Here is a 17,710-nt window from a genome sequence, read left to right as displayed (position 1 = left end):
CTCATTTAAACCCCCGCCTAAACCCCCACCCTCCCTCATTAATCTCCTCTATATTAATCCTCAACTCTCGCTTTCTCTCTCCAACTTCACTAATCACTAAAAGCCATCTTTACATGAGCTGAGCCACACCGGATCTTTTCTTTTTCTCCAATGGCAAGTAACAACCCCCGCCACATTATCAGCAACGGAGAAGCCGATCCTGTTCCGAAGCCGACACTTACAACGTCGGCCTCGTTCAAGTCACGGAGGCCGGTCAAGCAAAATGCGAACAACAACTCGAACAGTATTACAGCTCTCTCTCGAGCCGGTTCTGATGTCGATGAAATCATCACTCTCTTACACGGCTCCGATCCCGTTCGCGTCGAACTTAACCGCCTCGAAAACGAACTTCGAGGTATCAATAGTAATAATAATCATTAATTGTTTTTCGCGGAAAAGTTTTGTTTTCTCGAGAAAATTAACCTAACTTGGGATTTTTTTTTGGAGTTGATGATATTAGAGAAATTCAAACAATAATAGTAAAGAATTTGGAGTTGCATTTCGTGTTAAACTACTTCGAGGTGATAATAACCATTCATCTTACCGGAAAATTTTTGTTTTCTCGGGAAAATCGCTCTGCATTCTCGATAAAGTAACTTGTATTTTTACGTTCTTCGTTATTGTTGGAATTTAGATTGGATTTGGTGATGTTAGAGAAATTGAAACAAGAATAATACAGAATTTGGAGTTGAATTTTTGTTAAATTAGAACTTTAAAGTGTATTTAATTAAAAAAACGATTCAATGTGTGAATTTGTAATAAAAACAAGGGTTCATTTTTGTGTCAATGACTGTAGTTGGTGATGGCTTTAAATAGAGAATGAAGGAATGGTGGGATATTGTGTGTTGTATTTACAGATAAAGATAGGGAATTGGGAGATGCACTTGCGGAAATCAAATCGTTGAAGAATTCAGAGCGATCGAAAGAGAAGGCAGTCGAAGAGGTGATATATATTGATATCCAGGCCCCTCAGAGTTTTTTGCTCTTTAGATCAGCAATTGAAGTTTGCATTGCTCATTGTATCGCCAAGTGCATTGATTTTGAGAGCATAAATATGGGCGAGTTCCTTCACTGCCTAATTAGCTTAAAAGTTCATGTTTTGAAAACATTGAGAATGCGAGTTTTGTGTCAATTGATATGTTGACATGTCAATGCTTTTTTACTTGTTTGCTTTAACGGTTATATGTAATATATTCTGTTAAAAAGTGGAGTTTTAGATCCCAGATGTCGGAAATGTCAATGGGTTAGAGTTTGATGTGATGAAAGATGTGTAGTTACATAGACATTGCAAGGAATGAAGATGCTTATTCCTTTCTTTGATTTTGTTATGTCAGCTTACTGATGAGCTAGATAAAGTGGATGAAAAGCTTAAAGCTACTGAAGCTCTTTTGGAAAACAAGGTATTCTGAAGTTATTGGGTTTGCATCCTGAAAAGCTTATCAAGTCATTTTCTTCTTAAAATAAGGAGTGCATTATCATTTGCAGAACCTTGAGATTAAGAAAATAAATGATGAGAAAAAAGCAGCTTTGGCTGCACAATTTGCTGCAGAAGCCACGCTACGAAGAGTCCATGCTGCTCAAAAAGATGACGAAATGCCTCCTATTGAGGCCATCATTGCTCCACTGGAGGCAGAACTTAAGCTGGCCAGGCTTGAGGTATATCTTTTGAACTCGTGGAGAAAATAGTTAATATTAGATATGGATATGAGAGTAGTATTGTGAAATGTTGTCATGAATTTCTTGTCTCGTGTTCTAAAATGAATGCTGATGAGGGTTTTTGTTTATGCATGGTCTTTGATATTTTAGGTAGCAAAATTGCAAGATGACAATAAAGCACTTGATCGGCTCACAAAAGCTAAGGAAGCTGCTCTCCTTGAGGCTGAGAGAACTGTTCAGATTGCTCTGGTGAAAGCATCCCTGGTTGATGACCTGCAAAACAAAAATCAAGAGCTCATGAAACAGATTGAGATATGCCAGGTTCATCTTTTAAAGTTGTCCTTGTGCAGGCTGTTCGTGAAAATGAAGGCAGTTTCCATGAACTGCCAATGGTATCGCAGACTATTCAGTTTAACATTTCTTGCATGCTTGCAGGAGGAGAACAAAATCCTAGACAAAATGCATAGGCAAAAGGTCGCTGAAGTTGAAAAGCTGATGCAAACTGTTCGTGAGCTTGAGGAGGCTGTCTTGGCTGGAGGTGCTGCTGCTAATGCCGTGCGTGATTACCAGCGAAAAGTACAAGAGATGAACGTAATGACCACTACCTTTTAATTTCAGGACTTCTTTTCTTCCACAATATTGATGGTTGCTATGAGTTTATCACAATTCTCCGAAGTGCTTCTGACTTTTAAGCTGGCACAGGGGGAGAGAAAAACTTTGGAACGGGAAGTAGCTCGTGCAAAGGTCTCTGCGAACAGGGTAGCCACTGTGGTTGCAAACGAGTGGAAAGATGGTAATGACAAGGTTATGCCTGTGAAGCAATGGCTTGAAGAAAGAAGATTTTTTCAGGTTTCTTACTATTTCAATCTCCCTTTTTGGTTCTCTGTTATGGATCTCTGAAATAATTTAGCATAGTAACTACAAGTAAGTGAATTTGAATTGGATAAAAAAATCTGTTTTATTTGGTTATAATTATCAACTAACAGGAGGGGAGGCTTGTGACCAATACAGATATGCCAAATTTCTTTCTTGACACATGGCAGGATTAAAAGTGATCACTTTCTATCTTTGCCCCTCTTTGGTAGACAAGCAAAGGCTCTACCTTAAGAAAAGTTTTTCATGAGTTTCCATTACTAGGGATAAAGCAAAACTCGAACCCTGAAAACAGTTCAACCGGGAAGAGGCTTCTCTTGAAATACAGTTAACTGCTGCCATAGCTCGTTGCCTAGTTCTCAAATTTGCAAATATATTGGGATGTCTTGTGTTGAAAGTTTAATAAGTGCTCTGTTACCTGTTTCAAAAAAAAAATTTGGGGATAATGCAAGACTGTATTATATTTGATCACGCAATCTTCTGTATTCTTCCAGGGGGAAATGCAACAACTTCGTGATAAATTGGCAGTTGCAGAGCGTGCTGCCAAAGCAGAAGCACAATTAAAAGTAAGTCAACCCATTCTGTTAAACTATCTCCTTTTGTGCTCCATCAACCACTACTAACAGTACGCTGATTGATGGCTTGCTTAGGAAAAATACCATATAAGATTCAGGGTTTTGGAGGAAAGGCTTAAGGCACCAAATAGCATTTCCCGTGAAGGAAGAAACACCAGCAACGGGCCTTCAAGACGTCAATCTCTTGGTGGAGTGGAGAATTTTTCCAGATTGTCCTCCAATGGTTATTTATCTAGGAAAGCCCCAAATTCACAAGCTGGTTCTCTACGGCCCAACAATGCTGTCACATTATTGAAACATGCTAAGATGTCATCGAGATCATTTGATGGAGGTAGTAGATCACTAGATGATAAGTTGCTTGTAGGTGCAGCTGGTAAAGATAATGGACCTCCGAAAGCCTCTGATCCTACTCAAACTACTGAGAGAACTGAGACTGGAGAGATTGAGAATGAAACATCCATTGAAAAATCAAAATCAGACCATGAAGATTACGTTTCAGGAGTTTTGTATGATATGTTGCAGAAAGAGGTTATAACTCTGAGGAGAGCCTGCCATGAAAAAGACCAAAGCCTTAAGGACAAGGATGATGCAATTGAGGTGAGGAAATATAAAATATAGCCATCCCTTTACATCTCCCAAGGACCTCCTCTCTATCATCCGTCAGTAATTTATTTTGCTGTTTTGGACATGGATAAATTAGATGTTGGCAAAGAAGGTCGATACATTGAACAAAGCAATGGAAATTGAGGGAAAAAAGATGCGAAGGGAAGTCGCTGCAATGGAAAAAGAAGTTGCTGCTATGCGAGTTAGCAAGGAGCACGATCACCGGACGCGACGAGGCAGTGCTCCCAGGGCTTCTCAGTTACTCTCCTCAAGGTAATGTTCTTTCTTGCAATGGAGTTTTAATCTGGATTGCATACGATATGGGGCAGTTGGGACACTGTTTTTTTTGGCTAGTCTGCTCTGCATAAAGATAGGTGTCGCCACATGATTAATGCTTTTTTTCTTCATTATCCAATGAGAACCGAGATTAACAAGTGCAAAATTGAATTACTGAAATCTCTTCATCCTAAAATCTTCAAATTCTATGCTTGGTACACTTCAACTGATCTTTGTCTCGTGGAGAATTCACTAGCAGCTCATCAAAGCAAAGCATTTTCCAGTAAAGAACTTTCCTGAAATTATTTGTTTTTACTATTGGTCTTTTCCAGGAGTGCAAGAAATTCGTAGGCTATTGATGCAACAGTGAGACAATGACCAGACAAGGGCATGCTTGATTATTCGGATTTGCAGTCAATATGTTTTTTCGCCGTTTTTTTGTTCTTCTGTCTCCATTTCTGAAGCTGACTCCAGGTTTCCAAGGGACATCCTGTCTTGTATATTTTTGTATTAACATTATTAACATCAAAGAGTCTTTAAGGTCAGTGTGCCATTAATTTAACACACAAAGTCTCTCTCTCTCTCTCTCTCTCTCTCGAGGTATAATGGCAACTTGCAGCAGCAACCAGAATTATAATTGGATGATGATATATATATATATATATATATATATATTAAAATGTTTGAACTTTATATTAAGGTTGTTCATACCGTTCCATTTTATTCGGTATGCCCAAAATATTTCGTAACAGGTATCCATTCGATATATATATATAGTATTTAAAATCTCATTTTATACATTTGAAGATGGATTAAAATGAATCGAAATGTCTAAGGTGTTTAACCTGTCGTGTCACTTCACTAATTAAAGAGTGGTCTTTTTAACTAAAAATTATCATTACTTAACTGTAATATTAATTACATTTTATCCAACTTAATTGTATGCTATTTATTATCCCACATGTATTTCTTTCTTTCTTTCTTTAAAGTTCATTTCAAATAGTAATTAATAAGATATTATTAATTAGTTTTATAATACCATAGAATTTCTCTAGATCCACGGTGGGTTGTTTAAAATATATCTAACTAAGATCTTGTTTGTTTAATCTATTGAAAAGCTTAAATAAACAATGAGTTATTTAAAAGATGTCTAACTAACACCCTGTTTATTTACTCTACTCAACTTGATTTTTTGAACCAAAAAAAAATGCTGAAAACGTTAAACAAACAGGCTTAATCCAGCGTTAAATTATAACTTAATTATTATAATTCATTAAAGCTAATTAATTAGTCTTTGATTATGAAAGTAATTAAATTGTCTCTTTATAGATGTTGAGCATCCTCAATTTAATAAATTTTGTTTTAAAAATAGCTCCTTCCTAGACGATCATCATTGTCATGCATCTAGAGTTGCTCTTCTATTATTATCATGTAGGGTGCAAACTTTTTAGAAAGCTGTAGGATAATATATTTTAAAAGGATGAAATAGTTTACACACGAATGTTCTATTTAAATCTTGACCTGAAAAATACTTGATACCAGAAGAACTTGTCTAAAAATATTTCTGCTGTGAAAACAAAAAATGAAAAAAAATCACCATTGATCCTTGCATCATTCAGCTTCTCGCAGGCTGTCCTTTTATCGTAACCAGTGCTCCAAGAAAATTCAACATATTTTTTTGACGGTGAAACTCCTCCTACCGTCTTGGTGTCTGGTGGCGAAGCTCTTAAAACCACGACTAGGGCTGTGTGTCGAGCTCTCATCGACTGTACTGATCGGAGTTACAATGGATTCTTGTGTGACAGCGGGGAGCCTTTTTCTGGAAAATTTATGAAGACAACTCGCTGTGTCCCAAGTCCACGTGAGAGTTACGGTTGCCTGATGGACAAAGTTAATGCAACCACCATCAGAAGTTGAGGAGATTTAATTAATATTTAATTACATAGCTACTACTAATAATAATAAAAAATATTTTAAAATTAACTCACTTCGGTTGTTTTATTTTAAGTATACCGGGTCTAGGTTTGTACGGGTCTTAACTAAAATATTTGGTAGTTTCATTTTCTAAGAAAAACTATTTAATATTTTTTTATTATTTCTTTTTAACCATGTAACATTTTTAAGCTCTCAAATAAATATGTCACCAAAGCCAATTTTAAAATGAATTTTTGTTTTCTTTTAAAATAATAATAATAAAATGTCTCCCTCTATTCTCACTATTTTTATCTTTTTTTTTTTCTCAAAACAATAACCAAAATTTATTTTATAGATCATAATTATTAAATGTTACCCAATTTTATATTATTTTGAATATTTTAAGATTTAGAGCTAATATCTAGTTTATAATTGAATGAGATAGGATATTGATTTAATAAAATTTATTTGATTTGACCATGTATTTAATAATCTAGTTGATTCAATTAAACTCGACTCAAATCCAATCTGTTCAATATATATATATATATATATATATAAAAACATAACTCTATAATTTTAATAAAGATAGTTGGCCAAACAACCCTAGAATTTACTCAATGACTTGGTGATTGAGTCAGTTTCTCAATCGAGGAACAATAACTGTTCTTGTTTGTTAAGAACCAAACCAGCCCAACACCTTTTTATTTCAAAGCCCAAACTTGGTTTCATTGCCTTGGTCCCAATGGGCCACATTACATATACGAGTTACTAGAGATTGAAGCCCTAAGAATTTCAGACACAAGGAGGAGGAGGGAAATGAAAATCGACCAGTTTTTTATTTATCTACAAAAGAGAGACTACCTGCCTGCCTTCGGCTCCCTAAAAAAAATAAAACCAAAAAACAATGGCGCGTCTTCTTCTAAAACCTCATAACAGCAGCAGACACTATCTCTCTTTACTTCGAGCTTCCATGGCTTCTTCTTCTTTTTCTTGCTCTCACTCTTTCTCTTTTCTCTCCCGCCCCTCAGTCTCCTTCAACTCAAGGTATTTTCTTTCATTTGTTTCTCTCCTTTTATTTTTTGGTTTCTGTTTGTTTCCCTACAAACGAGAAAAAAATGAAGTAGATATTGCGTTTTTGGTGCTTCTGAGTTCGTTTGTTGGTGGAAAAATGGGAAAGGAGAGGAAAAAAGTAATGGGTTTTTGTTATAATTTAATATAAGTTAAGAACTTTTAAACTTTTTTTTGAGTGGAAATGGGGTTTTGTTTTTTTCTAGAGTTTTAAAAATTGAACTTTAAAGTTTTGATTTATTTGTTCATTTATTTTTATGTAATTATAGGGTGAGTTTTCCAGCGAAGAGGGTTCCGAGTAGATTTTTGGTGCAAAATGGGGTTTCACCAAGAGCTTTCATGTCTACTAGCGTGGCAACTGAATCGCAGCAAGAAAGCGCGGGCTCGAAAGCTTATGGGTCTGATCAAATCCAGGTAAAAAATTACATTAACACAAGTCATTGTTTAGTAATTTGTAAGCAATGGAAGCTTTGTTATAAAGAGGGCTTGAAAAGTTGTGTTTTGATATGTCTAGGTGTTGAAAGGATTGGAGCCTGTGAGGAAAAGGCCAGGGATGTACATTGGAAGTACAGGACCACGTGGTTTGCATCATTTGGTGATTTCTATTGTGACCTTTCTTTTGTCATTGTGGATGCTATTTTCTACTTTGCTCAGTTTATCTTAGGTAAACTGGAAACAAGAAATTTTTTTTTGTTAATCGGTTCTTCTTAATAGGTTTATGAGATATTGGATAATGCTGTTGACGAGGCCCAAGCAGGATATGCTTCAACAATAAATGTTGTTCTACATTCGGATAATTCTGTTAGCATTACTGACAATGGGCGTGGGGTATGAGACTTTTTTGTTAATTTGGCTATTGCCATTAACTTGCATAATGGAAGTATGTAATTTCGAAAGAGGATATGGCATTTATATTTTTCATCTAGTTATAAACTTCCAATATACTTTGCCTTGTATGGATATGCATTTTACTTTCCTATTGTTTTTTAGGCAGCGATCTGCAATCTATTCCAGGGCTTGTGTGGATCAGAGAGAATATTAGTTTGGAGAATATTATTAGTTCATGCTATTGAATGTGACTGAAGAATTTGATGCACTTGTTAGAGTATAATTCAATATGTGCCTTTTGAGCTGAAACCTTTGTGACTGAAGTTTGATAAACCATCACGTTATTTATTTATTTATTGTCTTTTCATTTTATGTGGACCTAAATGACACATAATCATACAACAAGAGGTCATTCCAGACCATTCTTCTTCTTCTTTTTTCAATGCACCTGCTTTCACTTTTCAAATTGAGTTTTAGTGCTTACCATCCTTTTCTAGAAGTTTACTTATTTGTCAATAACAATAATTTTCTTTTGATGATTGTTTTAGAGGCTCTGGTCATTTATGCCAGCTTTCATTGTGCATTTTATTGCTACGATAACATGCTTCTCTGTTTTACTTGCATTGCAGATTCCTACTGACTTGCATCCAGTGACAAAGAAATCTGCCTTGGAGACCGTGTTAACGGTAAAATGCACGGGCATCTGCCCATCTTAAACTATGAATGTTTTTATCCATCATACATATAAAAGGGTTTTAAGGTGCTGAATGCATTTTTTGCTTGATAGGAGCATGGTACTTGCATTTTGCTGAGTTTTCAATGAAATCTGTACTTAAAAAAAATTATAGTTTAAACATTCAAGTAAATGTTAATGTAGTTTATATAAGTTGTTACTGCAATTTTTTCCTCTTTCTTCTTCATCTTATTTTCATGTAATAGATTATGGTTCAAAAGTACTCTTCTTTTATATTTTGCAGGTCTTGCATGCTGGTGGAAAATTTGGTGGTTCTAACAGTGGATATAGTGTCTCTGGTGGACTACATGGTGTGGGTTTGTCTGTTGTCAATGCTTTGTCTGAGGTGTGTCCTCTCTTATGAATTAAACTTTTTTAGTCATTTTTCATCAAAAAATGATTTTTCTTAGATTTTGGATTCTCTCTGAGCTACATTTTAATTTTTTATTTCCTTAAGGTGGATTAGTTTAAGAAGGAAACAGATTTTGTAAAATTTTACTATCATTATCATGGGCTTAAAGCAATCTGTGAAACAAGTCTTCTGAGGCAATGTCTGTGGGATTCCCTTTGTAGCAAATGAAATTTCCTTATTTGCAACAATGGAGATGCATGGAAATTTTTATTTGATCGTTTCTGAGCTTCTTCACTAACCATGTCATGCTATGCCTTTCTTCTAAGGTTTCCTTCTTGGTTATGTGTTGAATTTTGTAAAATCTGTCATGTCTCAAATCACAGGAATTAGAAGTTACAGTTTGGCGCGATGGAAAGCAATACCAACAGAAATATTCTCGTGGAAACCCTGTAACAACTCTAACATGCCTTGAACTTCCAGTAGAATCGAAGGAACGTAAAGGGACTCACATCAGATTTTGGCCTGACAAAGAAGGTTATCCTTAACTTTTAGAAAAACTTATAATTTTGATGGTTGTTATTCTATGCTTCGTTCACCAGCTTTTAATGTTAGTTTACAATATGGGATAGAATATTATCTCTTCATTATGCAATGCTTCAAGGGCTTTTAGAGGAGTTTCTGGTGTTCAACAGTATTGGGCTGCACGTCTCACTTTAGTTTTCTTTGCGTTCCCCCCCCCCTTCATAGTGAATAGCATATTTTCTACTCTTCTTAATACAATATTCTTCCTTTTTAAAAAATAATACTTCATAGTGAATAGCATATTTTCTACTCTTCTTAATACAACATTCTTCCTTTTTAAAAAATAATAATCTGGAAGTCTGTTTTCTTATGGTTGATTCCTTAATATTTTTGCAGTATTCACCACTGAGATTCAGTTTGACTACCACACGATAGGCGGACGGGTTAGGGAGCTTGCATTTTTAAACCCAAAGGTAGAACTGTTACTTGTAATTATGTCAACCTTGATCCTTTTGATCTCGTATTTTTCATTATGAATTGGTTTTCTACTTGGGATTAATTGAATTGTTGCTTTGATCTCAACTTTTTATTTTTCATCACAAATGGGTTTTCTATTTGGTAATAATTGATCCTGGCTAACCTATTCTCTTCATGTGGTTGGATGGTTTAGAAATTTGATGCAATGCTTCTTCCTCGATTTGTAATGCTGACACTTCTTGATTTGCCTTTGCAGCTGACTATTTCTTTGCAAAAAGAGGATAATGATCCAGAGAAGAATCAGTTCGATGAACATTTCTATGCAGGTGGATTGGTTGAATATGTGAATTGGCTAAATACTGATAAGGTACCATTGATTCTTGACCAACAATCTTGGCTGTTATTGTGATTCCTACTTTCTTGTTTTGTTATAATTTCTCTTTTAGCTAGTTGGCAAACTCAGAGCCTTCTATAAATCGTGGTGGGAGAAAGATGATACTTAGGTTCTAATAATTTATAATCCAGGACTAAAAAAAATTATCAAGGGAAAGAAGACCAAAAAAACAAACTCTATGACTTTCTTTTGGCCAATTAAGAGGCATACTCCATCTGCCCTGTCTGGTGAATTGCTCACAAATCATAGATTTAGATTGGTGATGTCAAGGCCATGTCAATTGAAGACAAACCGCATTCTATCCTTACATTTCTTGACACATACACATACTTAGGTGCCTGGTAGGTTGAGACATAGTGTGGGTGTTTTGATAAACATGAGTGGTTTGGAGTCCAAGATGGGACTTGCTTTTCATGCATTTTATTGGTTTGTTAGGGTAGATGTGGAGACATGCTGTTAATCCATGCAAGTGACAATAATCTGCCTTTGGGTTTTGCCTTTTACCCAGCAACTCCTTGAAACATGAGGCATCCTAATAACACCAGGTTATTAGAACATGGCATAAAAACATTTATAAGATGGATATGGCTACCTCATTCGGATATGTCTATATGTTTTATAGGATGTTGACTATTGGTTATTTGATCCAGAAACCGCTACATGATGTTCTGGGTTTCAGAAAAGAAGTAGATGGAATTGCAATTGATATGGCTCTCCAATGGTAAACTACTACCTACCAGTGTATATGCTGTTTCTCAATATTGGTTTCCTGTCCACGTGCATCATGGATGTTATTGTCTCTTGTCTCTAAATTGTTGTATGGAACACTACTTTTTACTTATTATTGATTGCCATTCCTCCGATAACCTGTGTGATTTGACTTTTCTCATGCCTTTCCTAGGTGTTCTGATGCTTACTCAGATACAATCCTGGGATATGCTAATAGCATACGCACTGTTGATGGTGGCACACATATAGATGGTGTAAAGGCTTCATTAACAAGAACTCTCAATAACCTTGGGAAAAAGTCAAAGGTCATTAAGGTACTTCCCTTTTGGCATGTTGTTGGGAGCTCTTGAATCTCATCATCCATTTTCTTGATTTTTGCTACCTTCAGTCACTATCTTTGAGGTTTTCCCTCTCACCTCTTCCATTTCTCTTTGTTCATTTACCTCTGCCTCCTAAAAATTTTATAATCTGCCTTGCCCTTCATGTAAAAGAGAAAGGTCCAAATGCAAACTTATCTTTTTACAATCAGAAGATGGAACAAAGACCTAGTTCATTTGGCATAAGATGCTTTCAAAACATGGTCTTGGGCCATGGAGCATTTCAGATTTGAATAAAAAGACCTGATGTAGCCTATGCCATTATTGATGGGGTGCACTGCTGATCGTAGTTGTATTCACTATGATAAAGGATTTGTCCTTTTTTTTTTAGGATAAGGATATGAGTTTAAGCGGTGAACATGTAAGGGAGGGATTGACATGTATTATCTCCGTCAAAGTTCCAAACCCGGAGTTTGAAGGTCAAACTAAGGTATGCCCATTCATCATAATTTTCTTGAGGTGCTGATGATTTGTCCAACTTATTGTTGGTGTTGCCAGGCTCCTAAGTTGCTTATATTTTCCATTGTTGGCTTTTCTCCATGTCTGAAAGACAAGGTTGGGAAATCCGGAGGTGCGGAAAGTGGTAGAGCAATCCATTCAGGAGTATCTTACTGAATATTTGGAGTTGCATCCTGATGTTCTCGATTCAATCCTGTCAAAGTCTCTAAATGCTCTTAAGGTAACTTTGTTGTTAGCACTCTTTGTTCTTCATTATCTCTTGTAAATCACTCATCATTCTGGTAAAAAAAAAGTCATTTCTAAGAACTCAGATGTCATGTTTCTGCTGGTCTTAAACCTTGAATTTTTATTTTTCTTATTACAGGCAGCTTTGGCAGCAAAGAGGGCTAGGGAATTGGTGAGACAAAAAAGTGTATTGAAATCATCATCTCTTCCAGGAAAACTGGCTGATTGCTCTTCTACAGATCCTGAAGAATCTGGTAGCTGTTCTATATATATATTTTTTTCTTTTCCTTTTGCTCTTTTAATATGAAACTTGTTTGGCCTTCCTGAGATTTAAGAAATTCTAATTACAACGATCATACATCTTGTGTTTTTCACTTTGTTTGAGTGGTCTTGCCTTTGTTCAATCATGTGGACAGCATTTATCAGTTACCAACATGGTTGGATTACTGATTAATTGCCTGGCACATTAGTTTAAGAAAGATCCTTGAGAGCTTGCACTTAAACATGCAGCAGAGTGAGTTATTTGCATTATGATTCATCATTGGTATGGTAATCACCCCACACCCCTACTGTTTGTTTATGCTAGTATCTTTGGTTGCTTGTTGGTGATCAAGATTGTACAGTTATGTCTTATTTTTGGAAGCAAGTTTCATGGCTTTGATAATGCTTAAAAGTCAACGATTGCCATCAATTAGTTTCTAAATGATCCTTCAGCACCCACTTCAGCAAGATGTGAACATTTTTGTTGGTTAATCTTCTAAGCATTACTAATTTGCTAAGTAGGCAAATGATAAAACCATATTCTGTGTTGAGTTTGGAGGAACTTTCAGAATACAAATCTGTTGATCTCATTGGTCTTTTCACATGTTATTTAATTTTGCTCTTTGATGCTTGCAGAAATTTTTATAGTTGAAGGAGATTCAGCTGGAGGGAGTGCCAAACAGGGCCGTGATCGACGCTTTCAGGTAATTGTGCTAAATGTGCGCCCTTTAATCTGCAGGCAATTGCTGAAACATGTGGGATACTTCATCCCATTTTCATGGGAATGAACTTGTATCAACTATAATGTCTCAAATCTCAATGCTTGGGAACAGTTTTATTATCCCAATTTTCAAACTCACATGGGAATGAGCTTGTATCAACTATAATGTCTCAAATCTCAATGCTCGAGAACAGTTTTATTATCCCAATTTTCAAACTCATTTGGGATAATGGTGTTGCTGTTTCTACCTTGGGATGGCTTAGAATATGTTTCACTGAAACACATTACCGCAGGCTATTCTCCCTTTGAGGGGTAAAATTCTAAATATAGAAAGAAGAGACGAGGCAGCAATGTACAAGAATGAAGAGATCCAGAATCTTATACTTGGTCTTGGACTTGGAGTGAAGGTAAATTTTTATTATCTTTGTTTTTTTTTTTTCCCCTTTTTTGTGTTTTCTTCTCTGAACTGCTTTCTTAGTTCATCTGGGAAATCTTCTTGGTTATAGGGGGAGGATTTTAAAAAGGATGCTCTACGTTATCATAAGATCATCATCTTAACAGATGCTGATGTGGACGGTGCTCACATCCGGACTCTTTTGTTGACTTTCTTCTATAGATATCAGGTAGATTTTGGAGAAATTTGTCTCCACAATTTTTTGCTCTTAAAAATAAAATAAATGACAGGGATGAACAGCATATAAATGCCTTAAAGAATATGCAATTGAAATCACAATTATGGAATTGTTCTTTGCACAGAGAGCTTTATTTGATGAAGGCTGCATTTATGTTGGTGTGCCACCCCTCTATAAGGTTTGTTTGACTACATGACGAATCCCATGAGAGCTGATTTTAAATAATAATAAATGAGCTAATCTGTTTCTTTCATTTTCCCAATTGACATGACTAGGTTGAGAGGGGAAAGCAGGCCTACTATTGTTTTGATGACGCAGAACTCAAAAAGATTCAAGGGTCATTCCCTCAAAATGCATCATATAACATTCAAAGGTTCAAAGGTAAGATCACAAATTTATTGTCTATTTCATGAGCCTTGCCCCTGCATTCCATTCATTCTGTCAACTAGCTATGCATTATTACATTTAATTTTTCTAATGTTAATGACTAGCTGTTATAGAACACATATGTTCATGAGCATTCTTTTCTTACTGCTGACATGGAAGTCAGCTTTCCATGTTCTATAGTGTAAGAAAAATAATGATGTTACTGAATCTATTTGGTGTGACATGTAATGCAATATGACATACTTATCCGGAAAAGGGTGCCAAGCTTTTGCATGTTGCCCCCATCCGACTGATCCTCACATGCCTATATACATCCCACCCTCTTCTAATATCTTCAGAACCTCAAAGAGCTTATGTGCATAAATTTCAAGTCTAAACAAATTCACATTGAAAAAAGAACGATTACTCTTCTCATATGAGAGAACATTTTCTGGAAGATCTTGTCTATTAATAACTTTCTATTTAAAGATTTGTATATCCTAACATGTGGGTAAAATACAGGCTTGGGGGAGATGATGCCTGCGCAACTGTGGGAAACAACAATGGATCCAGAGCGAAGGGTGCTCAAACAATTAGTAGTTGAAGATGCAGCAGAGGCCAATATTGTCTTTTCATCGCTAATGGGTACCCGGGTTAGTTATACTGTGCACACGTCTGTTTCTGGTTACAAATTACAATAAACAGTAAAGGAATTAACTTGCTGGGGCCTGGAAGAAGCTATCAAGGAGCTATGTTTGATAGCCTTTTCTTTTATAAAAATTGAATTTGGGACCTTTCAGTCTTACAAACAGTTAATTGCAGCTTTTTAAGTGCAAAAGAGATTGGAAACTAATAATATATCAAAACAGTGATAAAACGAAGTTTTGTGAATTTTCAGGGAACTTGTCTTTTCTACGTAGACAACTGAATAATAAAACACCAAAGCAGTTTTCAGGGGAATCGTATGTTGGACTAGTTGTCACATTTTATGCTCCCCTTTCCATTGTGTATATATTATGCATGTGTGCTTGTTTGTGTGTTTCTACTTATTGCTTGCTTGGCTAAATTTGCACCTCACTCGTATGCCAAAATCATTTAAAAGTTGCGTTACAAGCAATGCATGAAAGACCCTTCCATTGAAGTGCCAATCATCACTCTAATTAGATCATGTAACTGGTGGTATTACTATTACTAATCCATGGTGATCATGTTCCATGTTTATGTTTTTTTTAGGTGGATTTTCGCAAGGAACTTATTCAGAATGCGGCAGGCATGATTAACGTTGATCATTTGGATATCTGACTCCACGAAGGTTTTATGCTGCTCACAGACACACAGATAAACAGCTTTTTGGTAGCCACTGTTGGTTAGGCTATGCGATTGACAGAGACATCTGATATTCCTGATCTCGGTGTTAATCCATTGATTAAGTTGGGTAGGTGGTTCGTGCATTGTATTTAAGTTGATGAACGTTGTACTCTATTAATCTAGGATTTATACTAGATTTGTGGCGCGCGGGTCAACTAAATTCTTTCTTGATGTAAAAAAAAAAAATGCAAAGGAAAAAAGAGTTCAAGACTGAGGTTTTGGTTCAATTGTTAATTTAAATAATATTAAAAAAACAACTAAAATAAATAAATTAACAAAAAAAGAGAGAGAGAGAATTCTACTTGAGTCCATTTAGATTATGAAGGGTAGAATTGAAATTAAAAAAAAAAAGAACAGAAAAAAACCATAGTTAAACCAAGTGAATTTGTAAATTTTGTGACTGGATATAAAGAAAAGAAAGCAGAAAAAATAGTTTAAGAATTAATTTTTAATAAATTAAAATGTGAATATGATAGCTCAAAAGCAAATTAAAAGAAAAAAAAAATTGAAGTTTAATTTTTAGTAAATAAAATGTTGAAGAATAAAAAATAAAAAATCATATGATTAAAAATAAAGTAGAAAAAACTTGATTGAAGCTTCTTGGATGAAGATGTTTTATTTCTAATATTGCCATGTTAACAGGGTAATTGTTGGAAAGTAAATCGAATAAAATTATAAAGTTGAATAAAATTATAAATTTTAATTATTTAACAATTCAATGTTTAAAAAAGTAATAAAAAAAGCACGCAAACCTTGTAAGAATATAATTAGAAAAACTCAATAGAAAAAAAGAGAATTTAAAAATTAATTTTTAATAAATCAAATATTAAAAGATAAGATTAAAATGAATTAATTTATAAAAAAAAAACAAGAAAAACAAAAATCAATCTATGTTAACTTTTAAAACTAATGATTCTAGTACTAATTTGGGATCAACCTCATAGAATGCAAACAATAAAAAGTTCAAAGCAAAAGTCTTAATAAAAAAGATAAAAAATCAATTTAAAAAGAGGGGAAAAAATAAGCAAACTTGAAAAAACTTTCTAAACCTGGTTTATTCTTTAAAACTCACAACTTAAAAAATCATTGACTCGGGTTGAATCATAAAACTTAATTCTTAATCAATTTAATTTTGAAAAAATAAAATTTTTTTAAAAAAATATAAATTTAAAAAACTTGTCAAATAAAAAAAGATAACAATAGAAAGAATAAAAATCAAATATAATAGAAAAAAAATCCAAGGAGAATGAAGTTGTAAAGAAAACAATTTAAAAGATTATTTTAAACAAAACAAATAATAATTAAAAGAATAAGGATATAATTTAAAAGATTATAGAATTAAAGAGGGGTGAAATTGAAGCATAATTCTAATTTTACAAATTATTCAGAAAAAAATATTTCAAATATTGAAGGATAGAATAAAAAAACATGAATTTTAAAAATTAGCTAAAGAAAATTTAACAAAAAATAATAATAAAAAAACTTAGAATAACTTGAGTTATTTAAAAAACTAATGAAAAAAAGTACAAAAAGTAAATAAATAAAAATAATAGAGTTTAGTCTCTAATTAATCAAGTGATAAAAAATAAAATTAAATAAATATAAGCTTAAAAAAAATTCAAACAAAACTTAGCTAATCTTTAAAAATAAATATGATCAATTTAAATCCTTGACACACTTGGTAATGGACTCTCCAGTACTGAGGACTGTATTGGGGTAGGAGAAGTGATATTAAAGATATAATTTATAGTCAGATCAATTAAGTCAGCTGCTGCCTTCATTGCCTTCGCAGCACACTTCATAGGATCAGGAATTTTTTTTTTTTTTCCTTCTGAAAATGAAACTCCTTCCTTCCTGGCCTTCCAAACTTGCCAACTGTGCCTTCTCTAGCAATGTTTCAAGAATCTCGAGCCACCGATCATTAAAATACTTCATCTCAAAAACTTAAACCTTTAGACGGGATCTTAAAAATGATTTTATACTATCTTCGAGTATAAAACTTGTACAGATTAGTTAGATTCAAACTACTATGTATTTGGTCATTAAAAATCTAATAACATCATATAAAAAAAACCTGTCTTCATTAGAAAACTTAAGAAAAATGGTTTATATTACTCTCTGCTACCAGTCTCCTTTGCATAATTCTCGCAAATTCTGCAGATCGAATGCGTCACTCTACCTTCTTAAACCAATTTGGTTCCTCGTTTTTGGCGGAACTCCCAGCTTCCACATGCTTTTCCACAGCTCCTTGTTGGTTGA

General features: G+C 34.4%; 2 protein-coding genes across 2 annotated transcripts; both read left to right on the top strand.

Moving 5' to 3' along the window:
• The first annotated feature begins 17 nt into the window (after window positions 1–17).
• On the top strand, window positions 18–4,584 carry LOC118033269 (microtubule-associated protein 70-1). The gene is made up of 11 exons (XM_035038197.2): window positions 18–394; window positions 897–982; window positions 1,374–1,439; window positions 1,525–1,695; window positions 1,846–2,016; window positions 2,131–2,286; window positions 2,398–2,544; window positions 3,063–3,134; window positions 3,219–3,740; window positions 3,844–4,019; window positions 4,355–4,584. Exons 1-11 carry the CDS (start codon window positions 151–153, stop codon window positions 4,371–4,373), a joined length of 1,830 nt encoding a protein of 609 aa, XP_034894088.1. The 5' UTR covers window positions 18–150; the 3' UTR covers window positions 4,374–4,584.
• Window positions 4,585–6,746: 2,162 nt separating this feature from the next.
• LOC118033270 (DNA gyrase subunit B, chloroplastic/mitochondrial) lies at window positions 6,747–15,678 on the top strand. Its single transcript, XM_035038198.2, has 21 exons — window positions 6,747–6,983; window positions 7,277–7,421; window positions 7,522–7,602; window positions 7,722–7,835; window positions 8,465–8,521; window positions 8,813–8,914; window positions 9,304–9,454; window positions 9,839–9,915; window positions 10,176–10,286; window positions 10,964–11,034; window positions 11,215–11,356; window positions 11,751–11,849; window positions 11,970–12,098; window positions 12,243–12,357; window positions 13,001–13,068; window positions 13,379–13,492; window positions 13,592–13,708; window positions 13,842–13,895; window positions 13,993–14,098; window positions 14,606–14,736; window positions 15,317–15,678. Exons 1-21 carry the CDS (start codon window positions 6,844–6,846, stop codon window positions 15,383–15,385), a joined length of 2,193 nt encoding a protein of 730 aa, XP_034894089.1. The 5' UTR covers window positions 6,747–6,843; the 3' UTR covers window positions 15,386–15,678.
• Window positions 15,679–17,710: the final 2,032 nt, after the last annotated feature.

This window comes from Populus alba, chromosome 16, assembly GCF_005239225.2.
Source record: "Populus alba chromosome 16, ASM523922v2, whole genome shotgun sequence".
NCBI lineage: Eukaryota > Viridiplantae > Streptophyta > Magnoliopsida > Malpighiales > Salicaceae > Populus > Populus alba.
This window is presented reverse-complemented; position numbering and strand designations above follow the sequence as displayed.